The sequence below is a fragment of the Hyperolius riggenbachi genome, chromosome 1, assembly GCF_040937935.1.
Source record: "Hyperolius riggenbachi isolate aHypRig1 chromosome 1, aHypRig1.pri, whole genome shotgun sequence".
In the NCBI taxonomy this organism is placed as follows: Eukaryota; Metazoa; Chordata; class Amphibia; order Anura; family Hyperoliidae; genus Hyperolius; species Hyperolius riggenbachi.
In genome coordinates, this window is record NC_090646.1 from 407,021,779 (window position 1) to 407,039,128 (window position 17,350).

A 17,350-nucleotide genomic window follows, 5' to 3' on the forward strand; every position below is an offset into this window, starting at 1 on the left:
GGGACACTTAAGTCAAACAAAAAAAATGAGTTTTACTCACCTAGGGCTTCCAATAGCCCCCTGCAGCTGTCCAGTGCCCTCGCCGTCTCCCTCCGATCCTCCTGGCCACGCCGGCAGCCACTTCCTGTTTCGGTGACAGGAGCTGACAGGCTGGGGACGCGAGTTATTCTTCTGGTTCCTGGCCACAATAGCGCCATCTATACTACTATAGCATATATCATATACCATATAGCAGCATAGAGGGTGCTAATATGTCTGGGAACGCGAAGAATCACTCGCGTCCCCAGCCTGTCAGCTCCTGTCACCGAAACAGGAAGTGGCTGCCGGCGGGGCCAGGAGGATCGGAGGGAGACGGCGAGGGCACCGGACAGCTGCGGGGGACTATTGGAAGCTCTAGGTGAGTAAAACTCTTTTTTTTTGTTTGACTTAAGTGTCCCTTTAATAATGCTAAGTTACAAAAAAACGTGTGTTACAAAAGTCCAGAATTTTTTTTTATTGACAAATGATTGTTAGATGTCAAGGCATGGTTTATCAACAAAAAATTCTCCACCTAGGTGAAAAGACAATTCACTCATCTCAGGGTGTGTTTTTAGAGATTTTCATCTTAATATGTATAAAAAAAATGAAACTTTAAAAAGCACGTGGAAAGTATGGCATTAATCCCCCAGGGATGGCAAATATAGGGAAACATAGGGGGCAACATACTGCAATACTGTAAATGTGAAGACCATGGACAAACGCTTTGCAAGAGAAGTGGGCTGGAATTGCTCATGAACATTGTAACTCCGTGCAAAAATAGTCATAAGAATGCATTAAAGAAGAGATGAGTTTAAAATGTTATTCCAGTTTGCATTTGTCAGGAACAAAGAATGAATAAGAATATTTTTAAGTTTTTGTTTTGTTTTTTTCAAAAAAAAAAAAAAAAAAAAAAACTTAGGGGGAGAGGGGGAGGCATGCTGTATTAAAAGAAAAGGAAAAAAAAAAGAAGAAAAAAAAGAAAAGAAAATGATAAAACATTAAAATAATCAAAATAATTACATCAAGCCATGGAAGATAAGTAATGTGTGACAAAATATAGCTTAGCCTACTTCTATAATATACCACTTTATAATAGAAAAAAGTGTCCTGTATGTATAGCTCTTTATTTCATCATCCAAAGTTAGTACAATTTTTTGTTGTTGCTCTTGATCACTCTTTAGCACTTTCCTTGTGCTCTGTATATTAACCCAGGCTGTGTTTTGTTTTTTTCCAGGCACACCTCTTGACCATGTCAAAATTGCTCACAAACACACAGGCTGAAAATCACTGCTATAGTATAATAAACATAACAATGGATTTTATGTAAGCATTAAGAACAATTACTGTAAGTAAATCTGAAATTGTTTTGGTTAATTGTACTTATAGGCTAGAAGAAAATGTTACATATTGTAAAATAAAGTTCTGAGAATGTTTGACACTAAAAAGCAAGTTCAAAACAAATGCACTCTTTATTAGAAGTCACAAAAATACTAGCACAAAAAAAATGAAATAATCCAATAAGCTCCATTGCTTGAGTCCATTACACCACCATTTCCTTTTCACTTCTTTAGATATATCCTGAAATACAATATTACTGTATTCTGGTAAACATAACTGTAACTTGTAAGATTGGTATGATAAGAAAAGGCCTATAAATAACAAAAAAACCAACAAAAACAAAACAGACTCGCTAATCTTTTTAACATCAAATATACCTTGCCAAGTTGTTGCAGAAATTTAAGATGCCTTTCCTCAAAATTGGTTGGATCTCGGTCTTCAAAGCCTCCAGAAAAGCCAAATGCCCCAATTCTCGGATTGGGAAGCAAATCACTTTCAGCCAGAAGTTCATAGTCTAAAGTAAAAAAACAAAACAAAAATAAAACAAATGGTGACAATAGATGTATTATTTACAAAAATAAAAATTGAGAGCACCAAAATGTCACCAATGGATAGTGGCTTCCTACCTGGAGTGAATAAGCTGTTTAATTCCCTTATAACAGCCCGAAATGAGGGCCGAAAATCTGGCTCATAGTCCATGCAGCTGTTGATTAAATTGGCAAGTTCGATCCATTTTGGTGTTGGAAGCTGGTGCCTATCTTCATAAAACTGTAATTTCTTTAAAACAAAATTAAAAATTACAAAAGATATGTAATGTAACCACTTCACTTAAAAAAAAAAAAAACTATTTAAAGGTTTTCAAGAAGACTCAAAAAACAGTTACCTAGCAGAAAACTGGGCCAGAACTAAACTTACCTTCACTTGATCTCAGCACTGCCATGTTTTATATATACCTAAACAACATTGTTTCACTAATACATATTAACATCTAAGCTGAAGCACTACAGATGTGTTCTGTCTGTGTCATGGAGGTTGTCATTGCTTTCTGCTGATTTTGAAAATAACATTGCCTGCATCAGACACTTTTTCTGACTATAAACAGTTAATTTCTATCTCTAAGAATAAGAAAATACGCTATACACAGGTGGGAGAGAAACATTTCAAAAAGCGGCTGATGGAGCTGGAGTTGACAAAGCATGACATAAAGGTATCTGAGGAACTGAATTTCTCAAAGATAAATCTCTCAAAGATAAACTAAAGATGTGTATAAATCTGGCTTGGGGAGAGTAGAGTATAAAGCATCTTATACTAAAGAAAAAAAAAAAAAAAAAAGAAAATCTATCCGAGTGCAGGACAACTTTTTTTTTTCCTGAGAATTGTATTAATTTGCTTTTAAAAAAATAAATAAAGAATTAACAAATGGAGTGTGAGGCCAACACTCACGGGTGGAACCACTGCACAAAAACATAACTATACAGATACACACCCAAAACAAGAAGCTATTACAACCCCCGCCCCCCACCCCCAAAAAAAGAAATGCATTTCCAAAGGAGCCAATCATGTCAACCCAGAGATTAGGAGAAGAGGCATAAAAGTGTACAGATCAATGGTTTGTACCTAGCTACTTAGTACATATTATTGCTTAGTATCAGTTCAAGCTTGTTGCATCAGTTCAGGGCTTAAACATGTTATTACATTTCTCAGGGCATCTTTTGGCCGTAGAGGCGGCTTTGTATAAATGGAGAGTTGTTAGTTTCTTCCAAAACTGGAGACAGTAATGGAACAAACTAACAGCTCTCTTCATTTATATAAAACAGCCACTACGGCCAAAAGATGCCCTCAGAAACGTTCTAGTGATTTCCAATTCAGATTGATCAGCTTCCTGTAGTAAAAGAGCAGCAATCCAATCATTGATTTTTGGTCCCATAATAAACCACATGGAATCAGCACATACAGGGATCTTCTAGACTTGACACAAACTCACACTCCTGCACCCACATAGCACTAACTTGAGAACAATGCCAGACCATGTGAGTAAAGTTTGCCAGAGAAGAATTACAGCACCAGCAGGCCCCTGCACAGAGGCATCGAACATACTCAGTTTATCTGGCGAAACGTACATCCTGTACAGAATTTTAAATTGTATCAAGCCATCCCTTGAAGCCACCAGGGTACTGATCTGGTCTAATCCATATCTCCTCCCATTCTTCACCATCCAGTTGTGGAATAAATCCAGTGAGGCATTTTTGAATGCAGATATATATGGTTCAGTCAGTAGGATTATACTATGACAAATGCTTGAAAGGGCTTTTTCTAGGGTATCATTGCTTTGTATTGATTCAATATCAATAATTTTAACTTGTATAGTATTTGTCCCAAATTGTGCTTAGTAGGCATAAATTATATGAAGGAAATGTCCTTTTCAAGAGATTAAATTCCATAGGCTTCCCAGAGGCTATAATGTGCTCAAGGTGTGTCACCATATTATTGAATCTGGGATAGTTTAAACGTGGTTTAGAGTTGGTATATTCCAGAGGTGCATTTGGAGAGAATTTGCCTTGTTAGGGGTAAAGCGCTAAGTCTACAAATAACACTTAAAGCAGTTGCATCTGAAACCAGTGCTATTGATTGACTAATATATGTAAAAAGGGTGTGTGACTATTTTGTTAATACATGGATTTTTCAAACTCATACGAAGACAAGGAAATAAAGGACCAAATACATGTTACGAAATTTTTTCTGATATTACACGGACTATAATTTTCTGTTAAAGGGAAACATATTGGTTTTCAGGCATTTTACTTTTCTCTGGGCAAAGTTGATGAGCCTACAATTTTTTTTTTTAAATCATTCAGAAAGTCCTTTCGTGACAGTTCGTAAAACTTGCCAGAGCAGTTCAATAAAAATACTAATTTATGAACAGCAATATTATGAATTAATGTCTTGTACTATGTAAAATAAGAGATGCTCCAAGAACTTGCCAGATCTCAGAACACCTGTGCAAGGTCACATTTTTAAATTGCTAGAGGTTGAGTCAACACACAGAATATTAAACATCTGCTTAGTTGTGGGATTGGTCAATAAAATGTAAGTAATTCTGAGTTCATGCTAGTTCTATTCAAATTTATGCAACTTGAAAATTGAACTTAAAAATCTGATTGATCCACCTTCAAGAAGCATAGTTTGCATAAAATTACCATAAAATTTGCTTTAACTCTGAATTATTTACATCTCATCGATGAAATCTCTATTTAGAGTAATTACTTATTAATCTACATTTTAGGCAGTATGGTCTCAGAGCAAGACTATCAGTAATCAGTCTGAGTTACTTTGGAATTCTACTGGCTGGTTTCCATGGGGTATATAGGTCATATTTAATCTTTACAAAAAATGATCTACTGAATATAGTAAATCCAAGTTAAATGTAACAGTATAACACCATGTATGCTAGGTAAGTATCATGGTACCTGATCTGAGATATGAGTGACTTACTCTTTGAGAATCCAGTGCGCTGAGGGGTTTATCACCACCACTACATATTTCCCATAAAGTAGTGCCGAAGCTCCACTTGTCTATCATGGGGTTGAGGTTTTTTGGATTGTCGATGCATTCCGGAGCAACCCAGGGAATCCTTTCCAACAGAACTAGTTTGTAAAATAAAAAGAGAAGGGTCAACATGAATCCTAATATGAACAGAATAAACCGTAAGAGATAAAAGTATGTTGCCTCTCCTGACCGGATTCTAAAAAAATATACACTTGTCTTACACAGTAGTCTCTTAGATTTAATGGTTTTCAAATCTCATGCCTGCAATAAGCATGCATCTATTTTAGATGATGGTATGATGCTCATACACAAGACAATCTGATTGCATTTGACTTTTACCATCCCAACTGCTTCTATATATTATATGTGTGATCCTGAACAATTTATCCAAATAGTCCTAATGGTGCCCATACATGGCAAAATAAAAAAAGTTTGATTTTCCTGTTTATTTGACCAAAATGATCAAATTGAATAAAAGTCAAAAATAAACTTTTTTTCGATTAAGAAAAACAATTATCCTGTTTTTTCAATAAAAATCTGATCGGACATGTTGGAAAAATCTTCATATTCGATCTAACAGAATTCTCAAACGAAATTATCTAATTGAAAAAAATTGTACCAAGTATGGGCACCATTAGGTAGAAGTTGGAAGGATTCTACAATCATTAAAATGGCACCATTTTCAGCGAACAATATTTTGGATAAGCTCATTCAGAATGAAAGAAAGGATTACTTAAAGGGAACCTTAACTGCTGCGGAAAAATAAATTCACTTACCTGGGGGCTTTCCCAAGCCTCCTGCAGCCGTCCTGTGCCCGCGCCGGTCCTTCGGTGCCCTCCGGTCTCCCTCCGCCGCTAAGTTTCGATTTCGGACGACTGCCAGTCGTCCTGGGGCCTCTTCCGCATTCCTTGTCGTAAACTGCAGTAAAGCGCGTCCGCATGACGCGTTTGGCGTCATGCGATGACGCGTTTGGCGTCATGCGGACGCGCTTTACTGCAGTTTATGACAAGGAATGCGGAAGAGGCCCCAGGACGACTGGCAGTCGTCCGAAATCGAAACTTAGCGGCGGAGGGAGACCGGAGGGCACCGAAGGACCGGCGCGGGCACAGGACGGCTGCAGGAGGCTTGGGAAAGCCCCCAGGTAAGTGAATTTATTTTTCCGCAGCAGTTAAAGAGACACTGAAGCGAGACTAAATCTTGCTTCAGGTCTTATATATAGCAGGGGCACGTGTGCCCCTGCTAAAACGCCGCTATCCCGCGGCTTAACGGGGGTCCCTTCACCCCCAACCCACCCCCCGCAAACCTGGGTCGGAAAAAGGTCGCTGGAGCTGAGCTTCCTGGAGGCAGGGCTAACGGCTGCAGCCCTGCCTCCAGTCGCGTCTATCAGACGCGCATCGCCGCCTCTCCCCCGCCCCTCTCAGTGAAGGAAGACTGAGAGGGGCGGGGGAGAGGCGGAGGTACGCGTCTGACAGACGCGCATGGGGCAGGGCTGCGGCGGTTAGCCCTGCCCCAACCAGGAAGCGCTCCCCCGCTGCTCGGAGGGGGTTTGGGGGGACAGGGACCCCCGTTAAGCCGCGCTATAGCGGCGTTTTAGCAGGGGCACGCATGCCCCTGCTAGCTATGAGGTCTGAAGCGAGATCTATTCTCGCTTCAGACTCTCTTTAAGGTTCCCTTTAATCTATCCACTCCACTAAAGAATCCAACTTGCAATATCTCCACCAGTTATGATCATACCTCTGAAAAAAAAAATCTGCCAAGCTGAACGAGCATTTCTCTATGGACATTGTCAATAAATGAGATTGTTTAGGATCAATTAGACCCATTAGCTTATCAGCTTCTGTGTTTTCATGCAATCCAATCTGAAGATTCCCAGAAAATAGTTATTTCCCCAAAAATTGTCCCATTAAATGGCACCTTTACCTACTTCACGACCCTCCATTTAGGGGTTTAATCTGAACGCAACCACATGCACCCGAGTGCCAGAGCATGTCAGCACAATGGATGTTTACAAAATGTCTTATTTGCACTAATTATGGTAGTGCACAAAACGGAAGTTTTGACCACTTTGGAGAAAGTGATTAAGGTGCTTACTAATGATATACAGTAATTTTTTTTTATACAATTTTGACATTTCTATGTAGCATTAGGACCTAAAATATCAATTCAAGGAATATTCACTCAGATTTGATACGATTTTACAATCAAGATTGAATAACTAATGAGCACCATTAGGCAGGGTGGAGTCAGATTACCCAATCTGCAAATGTATTTATAAGTAACTCAAAATATCAAAACAGTGGATCACAAGATGAGTCAGGCAATAATAATATTGGGAACAAGGTAAGCACAGCATCTTCTAGCTCTCTCTCTCTTTAAACTTGCTTTTAATTTGTCAAAATCTAAAATCTATGTTATTTATAATGGTTCCTCTCATGTAAAAAGAAATTTGTAGAAACTTCTAACAGTGCAAAACATAGGAACCCAAAACTTTTTTTTTCTACGCTTGTATACCTTGAATCACTAACATGACTTACTTTCTCGAGGCAGAACTGCTATACTGATTCCTGGATCACTGAGTTTGATGAAAGCAGGGTTTCCAGTCTTCCTGTCTTCTTCTCTGATCAGCAGAATATTCTTTAGACAAACATTTCCATGTACTAAATTTCGCTCCTCCTAAAGTATTAAACATGACATTAAACAAACTGTTAAAAAGAATGGTAGGCCTTGATCCTTCAAATTGTCAAGGACATAGTGGACAAGAAATTTTTTGCCCAATTACTGTGTCCCCAGCAGCCAAAGTGTCCAAACTGTTGGACCTCACCTACAAGAGGCTAGGCAGTGGTGACTGGCGAAGTATAATACAATCATAACGGCTCAGGAGCCTAAATGGTAGAGCAGGCCATATACTTGCATACCCTAAATCAATGCTTATAAATGGCATACCCACATATGCAAAGTACATTGGGCATCTCTGAAAGAACGGGTAGCTTTTGTTATGTAAGGTCACTGGAGTAATTTAAGAGCACTTAATCAGGTCACTTGACACACTAAAAGGTCAGTTTAGACTTACCTGGTAAAGATGTTTCTAAACATCTCAGTGTACGGCAGGAAAAGGAGAGACTCCAGGCTCCTCCTCCAAGGGAAACACTTGATAAGAAGTTTAAAAGGCCCCCACCCCCTGCTACCCTCAGTATATAGACAAGAAATCCGGCCAATGAGACACCCAAACGTGACCCAGACTCCTGTCTACAGCTCAATCCACACCAAAACAGTGCAAAAAAAAGTCAGGAAGAAGATATAGAAGGAAGCATAGAGGGAGGGATGTAGTATGCCGTACACTGAGATGTTTAGAAACATCTTTACCAGGTAAGTCTAAACTGACCTTTCTCTAACCATCTCAGTGTACGGCAGGAAAAGGAGAGATAGGCAAGTAACCCCCTACTCACATGAGGGAGGGCCTGCTGCCTGAAGCACCTTTCGACCAAAATGTTGGCCCTGACTGAAGAAGAGTCCCATCTAAAATGCATATCTGGACCAATCAGTCTTTGGTTCTCCCAAAAAGCTTATCGCTTCAATTCTCTGTAGATTGAAGATTGAAAATAATGCAAGGCTAACAGGCCTAGGCGAATGAACGCAAGGCTAACAGGCCTAGGCGAATGAACGCAAGGCTAACAGGCCTAGGCGAATGAACGCAAGGCTAACAGGCCTAGGCGAATGAACGCAAGGCTAACAGGCCTAGGCGAATGAACGCAAGGCTAACAGGCCTAGGCGAATGAACGCAAGGCTAACAGGCCTAGGCGAATGAACGCAAGGCTAACAGGCCTAGGCGAATGAACGCAAGGCTAACAGGCCTAGGCGAATGAACGCAAGGCTAACAGGCCTAGGCGAATGAACGCAAGGCTAACAGGCCTAGGCGAATGAACGCAAGGCTAACAGGCCTAGGCGAATGAACGCAAGGCTAACAGGCCTAGGCGAATGAACGCAAGGCTAACAGGCCTAGGCGAATGAACGCAAGGCTAACAGGCCTAGGCGAATGAACGCAAGGCTAACAGGCCTAGGCGAATGAACGCAAGGCTAACAGGCCTAGGCGAATGAACGCAAGGCTAACAGGCCTAGGCGAATGAACGCAAGGCTAACAGGCCTAGGCGAATGAACGCAAGGCTAACAGGCCTAGGCGAATGAACGCAAGGCTAACAGGCCTAGGCGAATGAACGCAAGGCTAACAGGCCTAGGCGAATGAACGCAAGGCTAACAGGCCTAGGCGAATGAACGCAAGGCTAACAGGCCTAGGCGAATGAACGCAAGGCTAACAGGCCTAGGCGAATGAACGCAAGGCTAACAGGCCTAGGCGAATGAACGCAAGGCTAACAGGCCTAGGCGAATGAACGCAAGGCTAACAGGCCTAGGCGAATGAACGCAAGGCTAACAGGCCTAGGCGAATGAACGCAAGGCTAACAGGCCTAGGCGAATGAACGCAAGGCTAACAGGCCTAGGCGAATGAACGCAAGGCTAACAGGCCTAGGCGAATGAACGCAAGGCTAACAGGCCTAGGCGAATGAACGCAAGGCTAACAGGCCTAGGCGAATGAACGCAAGGCTAACAGGCCTAGGCGAATGAACGCAAGGCTAACAGGCCTAGGCGAATGAACGCAAGGCTAACAGGCCTAGGCGAATGAACGCAAGGCTAACAGGCCTAGGCGAATGAACGCAAGGCTAACAGGCCTAGGCGAATGAACGCAAGGCTAACAGGCCTAGGCGAATGAACGCAAGGCTAACAGGCCTAGGCGAATGAACGCAAGGCTAACAGGCCTAGGCGAATGAACGCAAGGCTAACAGGCCTAGGCGAATGAACGCAAGGCTAACAGGCCTAGGCGAATGAACGCAAGGCTAACAGGCCTAGGCGAATGAACGCAAGGCTAACAGGCCTAGGCGAATGAACGCAAGGCTAACAGGCCTAGGCGAATGAACGCAAGGCTAACAGGCCTATGCGAATGAACGCAAGGCTAACAGGCCTATGCGAATGAACGCAAGGCTAACAGGCCTATGCGAATGAACGCAAGGCTAACAGGCCTATGCGAATGAACGCAAGGCTAACAAGCCTATGCAAATGAACGCAAGGCTACCAGGCCTATGCGAATGAACGCAAGGCTAACAAGCCTATGCGAATGAACGCAAGGCTAACAAGCCTATGCGAATGAACGCAAGGCTAACAAGCCTATGCGAAGGAACGCAAGGCTAACAAGCCTATGTGAAGGAACGCCAGGCTACCAGGCCTAAGCAAATGAAAGCAAAGCTATCAAGCGTCTGCAAACGAAAGCAAAGCTATCAAGCGTCTGCAAATGAAAGCAAAGCTATCAAGCGCCTGCAAACGAAAGCAAAGCTATCAAGCGCCTGCAAACGAAAGCAAAGCTATCAAGCGCCTGCAAACGAAAGCAAAGCTATCAAGCGCCTGCAAACGAAAGCAAAGCTATCAAGCGCCTGTAAACGAAAGCTAAGCTATCAAGCGCCTGCAAACGAAAGCAAAGCTATCAAGCGCCTGCAAACGAAAGCAAAGCTATCAAGCGCCTGCAAACGAAAGCAAAGCTATCAAGCGCCTGCAAACGAAAGCAAAGCTATCAAGCGTCTGCAAATGAAAGCAAAGCTATCAAGCGTCTGCAAATGAAAGCAAAGCTATCAAGCGTCTGCAAATGAAAGCAAAGCTATCAAGCGTCTGCAAATGAAAGCAAAGCTATCAAGCGTCTGCAAATGAAAGCAAAGCTATCAAGCGTCTGCAAATGAAAGCAAAGCTATCAAGCGTCTGCAAATGAAAGCAAAGCTATCAAGCGTCTGCAAATGAAAGCAAAGCTATCAAGCATCTGCAAATGAAAGCAAAGCTATCAAGCGTCTGTAAATGAAAGCTAAGCTATCAAGCCTCTGCAAATGAAAGCAAAGTTATCAAGCCTCTGCAAATGAAAGCAAAGTTATCAAGCCTCTGCAAATGAAAGCAAAGTTATCAAGCCTCTGCATACGAAAGCAAAGCTATCAAGCCTCTGCAAATCAAAGCAAAGCTATCAAGCATATGCAAATAAATGCAAGGCTTAACAAGCTTCTGCAAAAGAAGTCAAGTCTTGCGAGCCTATGCACATGAAAGCAAGGTTAACAAGCATATGCAAATAAATGCTAATGAATGCAAATGAATGCAAGGCTGACAATCTTCTGTAAATTGAAGTAAAGCTATCATGCATATGTAAATAAAAGCAAAGCTGACAAGTATATGCAAATAAATGCAAGGCTTAACAAGCCTCTGCAAAAGAAATCAAGTCTTGCAAGCCTATGCAAAATGAAAGCAAGGCTAACAAGCATATGCAAATAAAATCAAGGTTAACAAGTCTCAGCAAATAAATGCAGGGCTAACCAGCCTAAGCAAATTATAATCTGCACACAAATGCAAATCAGGGGACCACCTGAAATTATTCAGAGATTTGTTGGGTGAAAGTTTCTATACCCCTAATTCTGCCAATCAACTTTATTCCTGTGCAGGCTTGACCAGCTAATTTGTTATAATCCCGGGGAAGCCTATTGTTGCAATGGCAACATTCCACCTTCATCCAGTCCTGCATCTATTGCTTGCTTGTTTGTTTGGACACAGGAGAAGAAATAGCACAAAACATACAAGGGAAAGCACTCTAATCTCAGCCACGTGAATGCATTTCCCCAGCAAATAATTATCAGTCCCCACAGCTAGCATGTAACAATCCTATGCAAATGCTAGACCTGAAAATTACTTCTGTAAACTCACAGGAATAGGATCAGGGGTAAGGGCTTTTAGCAATCGCTGAGCCCCATCTGGAGAAAAGAGAAACTTAGGGATTGTAATCTTTGTACTGTCCCCTCAGATTCTCCCCCCAAGCAAATACATGGTAAATGCTACATCACCGTGTTGTCTGCCGACAGAGGATCCGCCATGACTTGCAACAGCAACCGCTCAGCCGCCGTCTCTGTCTCCTCCATTATATTGGAGTGATCCGGAAGTACCACATCCTTAAGCTTCTGCTGTGATCACTTCCTACGGCTGCTGGAGGACGGTGTTGTCCATATACAAAAATCTTGGTGCCGTCTCATCCTAGCCATCTCCCCCTTGTCAGATGCCACTGTGCACCCGCGTGCACTCACCGCTCAAACTGCCCACCTGGCCGAGCTAAGTGAGATCATCTGCGACCCTTCAGGCTACCGAAGGGGGGAGATTCCCAGCATCATAACACACACAGACATGATGACCACCTGGGAACAGAAGCACTATGTCTAACTATTGCAGGCAGGATAAACTTCCCAACGCCTGATCACAGGCCAGGATGGGATCTTATCCCAAACAAACTTCTCTGCATAGCTACACAAAGTCGCCAAATAGATAAATAAACTAGCTGTCAACTGTGTCCTCGGCAGGCCGGAAACACAAGATACTGAGGGTAGCAGGGGGTGGGGGCCTTTTAAACTTCTTGTCAATTGTCTTTTCCTTGGAGGAGGAGCCTGGAGTCTCTCCTTTTCCTGCCGTACACTGAGATGGTTAGAAAAATATGTATATAGAAAGTATTATAGAAAGATAACATTTTCAAAATAAACCAGGACTGCCAGGGTTTCATTCACACATCAAAAAATACAGCATATCCAATAGACCATGGGTTCTCACACTTTTTAGAGCAAGGGCCGATGCACTATTCTGAAAACTGTTGAGAGCCAAACTACCAAAATGTAAACAACTTTTGCGGATTGTACCTAGGTACACTACACAGACAGGGCATAAGTGAAAATAACTCCCCCCACCCCCACACACACACACACTCACCGGTAACTGCAAGCCTCTATGCCCCCACAGCACCAATCCTTCCATGTACCTCCTAGCTATCACTACATGAGGAATCAGAGGTAATGCCCTAAGGTCTCATAAATTTGGCATAAATCCTTATGCATAATCTGCCTCTGACCAAATTTAAAGAGGAACTCCAGTGAAAATAATTTAATATAAAAAGGTGCTTAATTTTTACAATAATTATGTATACATGATTTAGTCAGAGTTTGCTCATTGTAAAATCTTTCCTCTCCCAGATTCACATTCTGACATGTATTACATGGTGACATTGTTACTGTGGGCAGGTTATGTAGCTGTTCTGGCTTTAACAGACAGCTATAAACAGCCATTTCCTGTGTGTGTCATTGTTACATTGTGGCAGTTTGCCCAGAGTACCGTACGGTACCAGAGCCTCTTGTGGGAGGGGTTTCAGCACAAAATCAGTCATACAGCGCCCCCTGATGGTCTGTTTGTGAAAATCATTATATTTTTCATGTAAAAGTGGGTATCAGCTACTGATTGGGATAAAGTTCAATTCTTGGTCGGAGTTTCTCTTTAAGTCAGATTTCAAACAATTTAAAAAGCTTTAGAATAAAAAAAAAAAAAAAAAAAGGCAAGTCCATATAATCATTCAATATATATAGTATGTGTTAAGAAGACACCAGTAAACTTAAACAGTAGTGATTACTTGGAAACCTGTAAATTACTTACAAGAAAATGCATAGCCCATGCCAGCTGTTTAGAAACTTCCAATTTCCACATAATATTAACCGCATTCTTATTTTTCTTCAGGTAGATGTCCAGAGACCCAAATTTTGCATATTCTTGAACGAGAATACCTGAGGACAGAAAATATAAAAAAAGTTTACAGTGTAATAGATTTGTATTACCCCATTTCTCAACAATGTACTCTATAATTTAGATGCTACATAATTGACACATGCACTCTTCAAATCTGTGTATATTTTAGTTCAAAGTAATTCAGTGTTGTCCAACTTTGTGGACGTGGAGAGTCAAGCTCACAAGAGTCTTGGTCTAGAGGAAGTGGAGCAGCAACACCTTGACTTCAAGGGATGGAGAAGAGCAGAGGGAAAGAGGTGGGCATGGTAGGGGAAGTGAGGAAGGGGGAGGTGACAGCGAAAAAGGTGGGCCATAGCAAGAGCTCTTGTGGGTCAAATGCAGCGACAACCCTGAAGTAATTCATGTGGTGGACAGGCCGGTCTCCTGCAACTATCAGGAGAGTCGGTCATAGCTCCAGACCTGAAGACACCAGGCTGTCCATGCAGCTGTGCAGTCCCCGCTCAGATTTCCTCTGGTCGGGAGCATATATACTGGCTGCTGTCCCTGCTATCTTAAATGATTAGCACTTACCAGGCCAGCGATCCTACCCCTGAGTAGACAGGAAATACAGAGTGTGTGGGATTGCAGCACCTATATACCCTGTGGCTAATTTGAATATTGTATCCTACTTCCTGTCCAGATTGGAGCTCTCTCTCATGGATGCTGTCCTGATATTACCTGGGAAAAATACCATTTTGCTTGCAACAAGCATCCTTAAACACTTATGTGTGTATGGGGCTTGTTGGTTTTTCCCTCTGAAGTTCACTGTGGTGGACAGTGGTAAGAGTGACTTATGGCAACACTCGCTATACACAGCTTTCTAAAGTCTCATGTGACAAACTTGTGAGCATGCCCCTCCTCCCAATTTTGAATGATCGCACAGCAACCGCCAATTTGCACCGCACGTTATAGCTGCGGTGCAACCAAAGAGAAAAAAAAACACCCTCAGTATAGGTAGGTAGCCAGGTATAGAGGTGCCCCATGTATAGGTCGGCCATGTACAGTTGCCCCCAGTAAAGGTAGTCAGTGTAGTTGCCCCCAGTAAAGGTAGTCAGTGTATAGGTTAGCCAGGTAGGTGCCCCTAGGAAGAAGTCAGTATAGTTACCACCAGTATAGTTGCCCCCAAGCCCAGTATAGGTAGCCAGTATAGTTGCCCCCAGGCCCAGTATAGGTAGCCATATAGGTAGTCCCCCCCTTCCTCCCTGCGGCTGCCAATCGTCTTACCTTCTTGATGGCCGCTTCCTCTATAACAGTCCCTGGCCCCTTGCATGCCGCTGCTAAACAGACCTCAGATCAGCTTTGCTGCTGTGACAGGAGAGCGGCTCCCATAGCAGCGCATATACAGGAAGTATATACATACTTCCTGTATATGCGCTGATAGGTGAGCTGCTCTCCTGTCACAGCGGCCCAGCAGTTCACTCTGTGTAGCAGCGGCATGCAAGGGGCCAGGGACTGTTATAGAGAAAGTAACTGAAGATAAGGTAAGGCAATCGGTGGCCACAGGGAGGGAGGCGGGCAAGATGCCACTCCAGCACCCATGCCGACTGATGCAAAGGTTTCATTTGGTGCCATGGGTGGTTCGGCGCTGGTGACAACTGTTCTCCGCAATCTTGGCAGAAAATCTGCAGTTACAGAAAGCTACTTGCTGGTGCACTGCCAATCCTCCTACCTCCCCTCTCCACTAAGCAGTACACGCTGCTGTGAAAGTGACCAAAATAAACTTTTTCTCCTCACCTCGGGAAAGTTATAATATTTAGCAAGGACCTTTTCTGTTATGCTATTCTTTATAAACAGGCCTCTAAGCCTTTATGTGTATGTACAATGGAGATTTTTTTTTGTGCTTAGTGCATAAACAAAATCACACTGAATACTTACTTTCATCCCCACAAACACAAACTCCATAATTCAGGATCAAATGCCTATACGAAAGTTGACTCATCATGCTTGCTGCCTCAAAAAACGACTGAAACAGCAAAAACAAAGAAAGGTCATTTACATGCACACAAAATAAAACAACCTAAAAAATGTATGCTCTGTAAAAAAAAGGGGGGGGGGGGGGTGTAGACAAAAACACACATTCGTCACGATTCACTTAAAAAAAAAAAAAAAAAAAAAACCTTACAAATGAATACGCAAAAAAGGTGTCTCTAAAATATAAAAATATACACTGTACATAAAACCAACTATGGATTCAAAATGTTGCTGGACAATGAAAACATGGCACAAAGTTTTCAAAATTTGTTGACCCTCACACGTCAAGGAAGTGGTAAAATGTGGCAGACCCCTCATTTTTGCACAGCACCCCACTGCCACATGTCCAGAGACCAACCCTTCCCACTTTCCTCATGCAGCAGCACCTTTTTTCTTGTGCAGCTATCCAATGTGCAATCCTCCTATTCTATTTGTAACACCTTATTTATATGCAGCTATTCCTCTTTGCAGACGGTGTCTTCCGCACTTCCAAACAGACGGAGGGAGGCCAGGGCTGGCCCATACAAAAAGGATTGAGGATTCCATTCGGCAATACCGGGAGGCCAAGCGGGGGAGAGCCCGTGGGAAAAACTCTATGTGCCAAACCTAACCGCGGATTTGTAAGTGCATAAAAAGGAATAAATAGATGTGATTTTATACAGTGTTGCGCTATGTGAGTTTCTCACCATTTTATCTTGATGAAAACTGTATATGTTGGAGGCGTTTTTTTGAAAACGCAACGATTGGTGGTGACTGCAGCAGGGGCGGAGTACTAATTATAGGTGAGGGGAGCCTGAATTCCCCGCATGCGCATTTGACCATTATAATCTGTGGTCCAACTAAATTGGTGAGTCGCTCTCCATATGGTGTTGGTGGTGGGAGTGACACACATGAATATCTTGCAGCGCTGGTCAACTCTTATTGAAATGCATATTTAAAAGGACCTACTCGCCTACATTGATTACAGCGAAGCTTCAAAAAAGCTAGATAGAATTTGGACTTTTTAATTTGTCTTTTTTAAAAAAACAGGAAAGTGTTTGTATGATATTTGGCTGGACTGGTATTTTTTAATGATATTTGGCAGATTCAAGTAACTGCCAGGGTATCAGAAAGTTTTTAATATATGCTAATGTATGATAATTACATATGGTGATATAACTACTCATTTCCATACAATTTGGATCCTGGTGATCCGTGAATTCTTGAGCGCAGGGCTTCAAGCAGCCTTTTGGCTGTAATTGCATGCCTTATTACCTGTTGCAATGCCAAATAGGCTCACATCAAAGCAATCACAGTTCAAAGATTTAACCAGGAACTTGGCAGCAGCTATACCCTTTTTAACCTAAACCAACAAAAACCGGTTTGCTGGAACTGGGCTCCAATGTTTCTGTGCACCTAACATGTGTACACTCGCACTACCAATAGTGAAGGAAGCCTTTTTCCAGCAAACCTGCAAAGAATCCTGTGACATGGTAGGCTAAGCAGCTCTATGCAATAGTGAAGAGATCCAGTTCATGCTGAGGAAATATGCAGCACGAAAATGAATTTCGTTCATGAACTACATTTTGCAATCGAAGTAAAAAGGTTACATGAATACCAGGAGATGAGCTCCTGCTGCAAAGTGGAAATAACATACACTTGATAACTGTGCTGTCAGGGCTTTATAAATAAACAAAAATACCTTCTTTGTACTTAGAAAGCATAAGATATACTAAGAAACCATACATTTTCAGAATATAATAATCAAGTAAGTACATTACACAGACTATTGTACATATTAGTAGTAAACCTTTTGTTCCGCATCATAGTCTGC

At 42.1% G+C, this 17,350-nt stretch overlaps 1 protein-coding gene across 2 annotated transcripts in view; it reads right to left on the reverse strand.

Moving 5' to 3' along the window:
* Nucleotides 1-17,350, reverse strand: part of JAK2 (Janus kinase 2) — a 349,977-nt gene that overhangs the window by 59,621 nt on the left and 273,006 nt on the right. For both annotated transcript variants that reach the window (XM_068235595.1, XM_068235603.1), the window contains 6 exons: nt 15,442-15,529; nt 13,438-13,565; nt 7,437-7,575; nt 4,849-5,000; nt 1,983-2,133; nt 1,734-1,870 (listed from right to left, as the gene is read on the reverse strand). In XM_068235595.1, the coding sequence (XP_068091696.1) occupies nt 1,734-1,870; nt 1,983-2,133; nt 4,849-5,000; nt 7,437-7,575; nt 13,438-13,565; nt 15,442-15,529 (795 nt within the window). The remainder of the gene's footprint in view (nt 1-1,733; nt 1,871-1,982; nt 2,134-4,848; nt 5,001-7,436; nt 7,576-13,437; nt 13,566-15,441; nt 15,530-17,350) is intronic.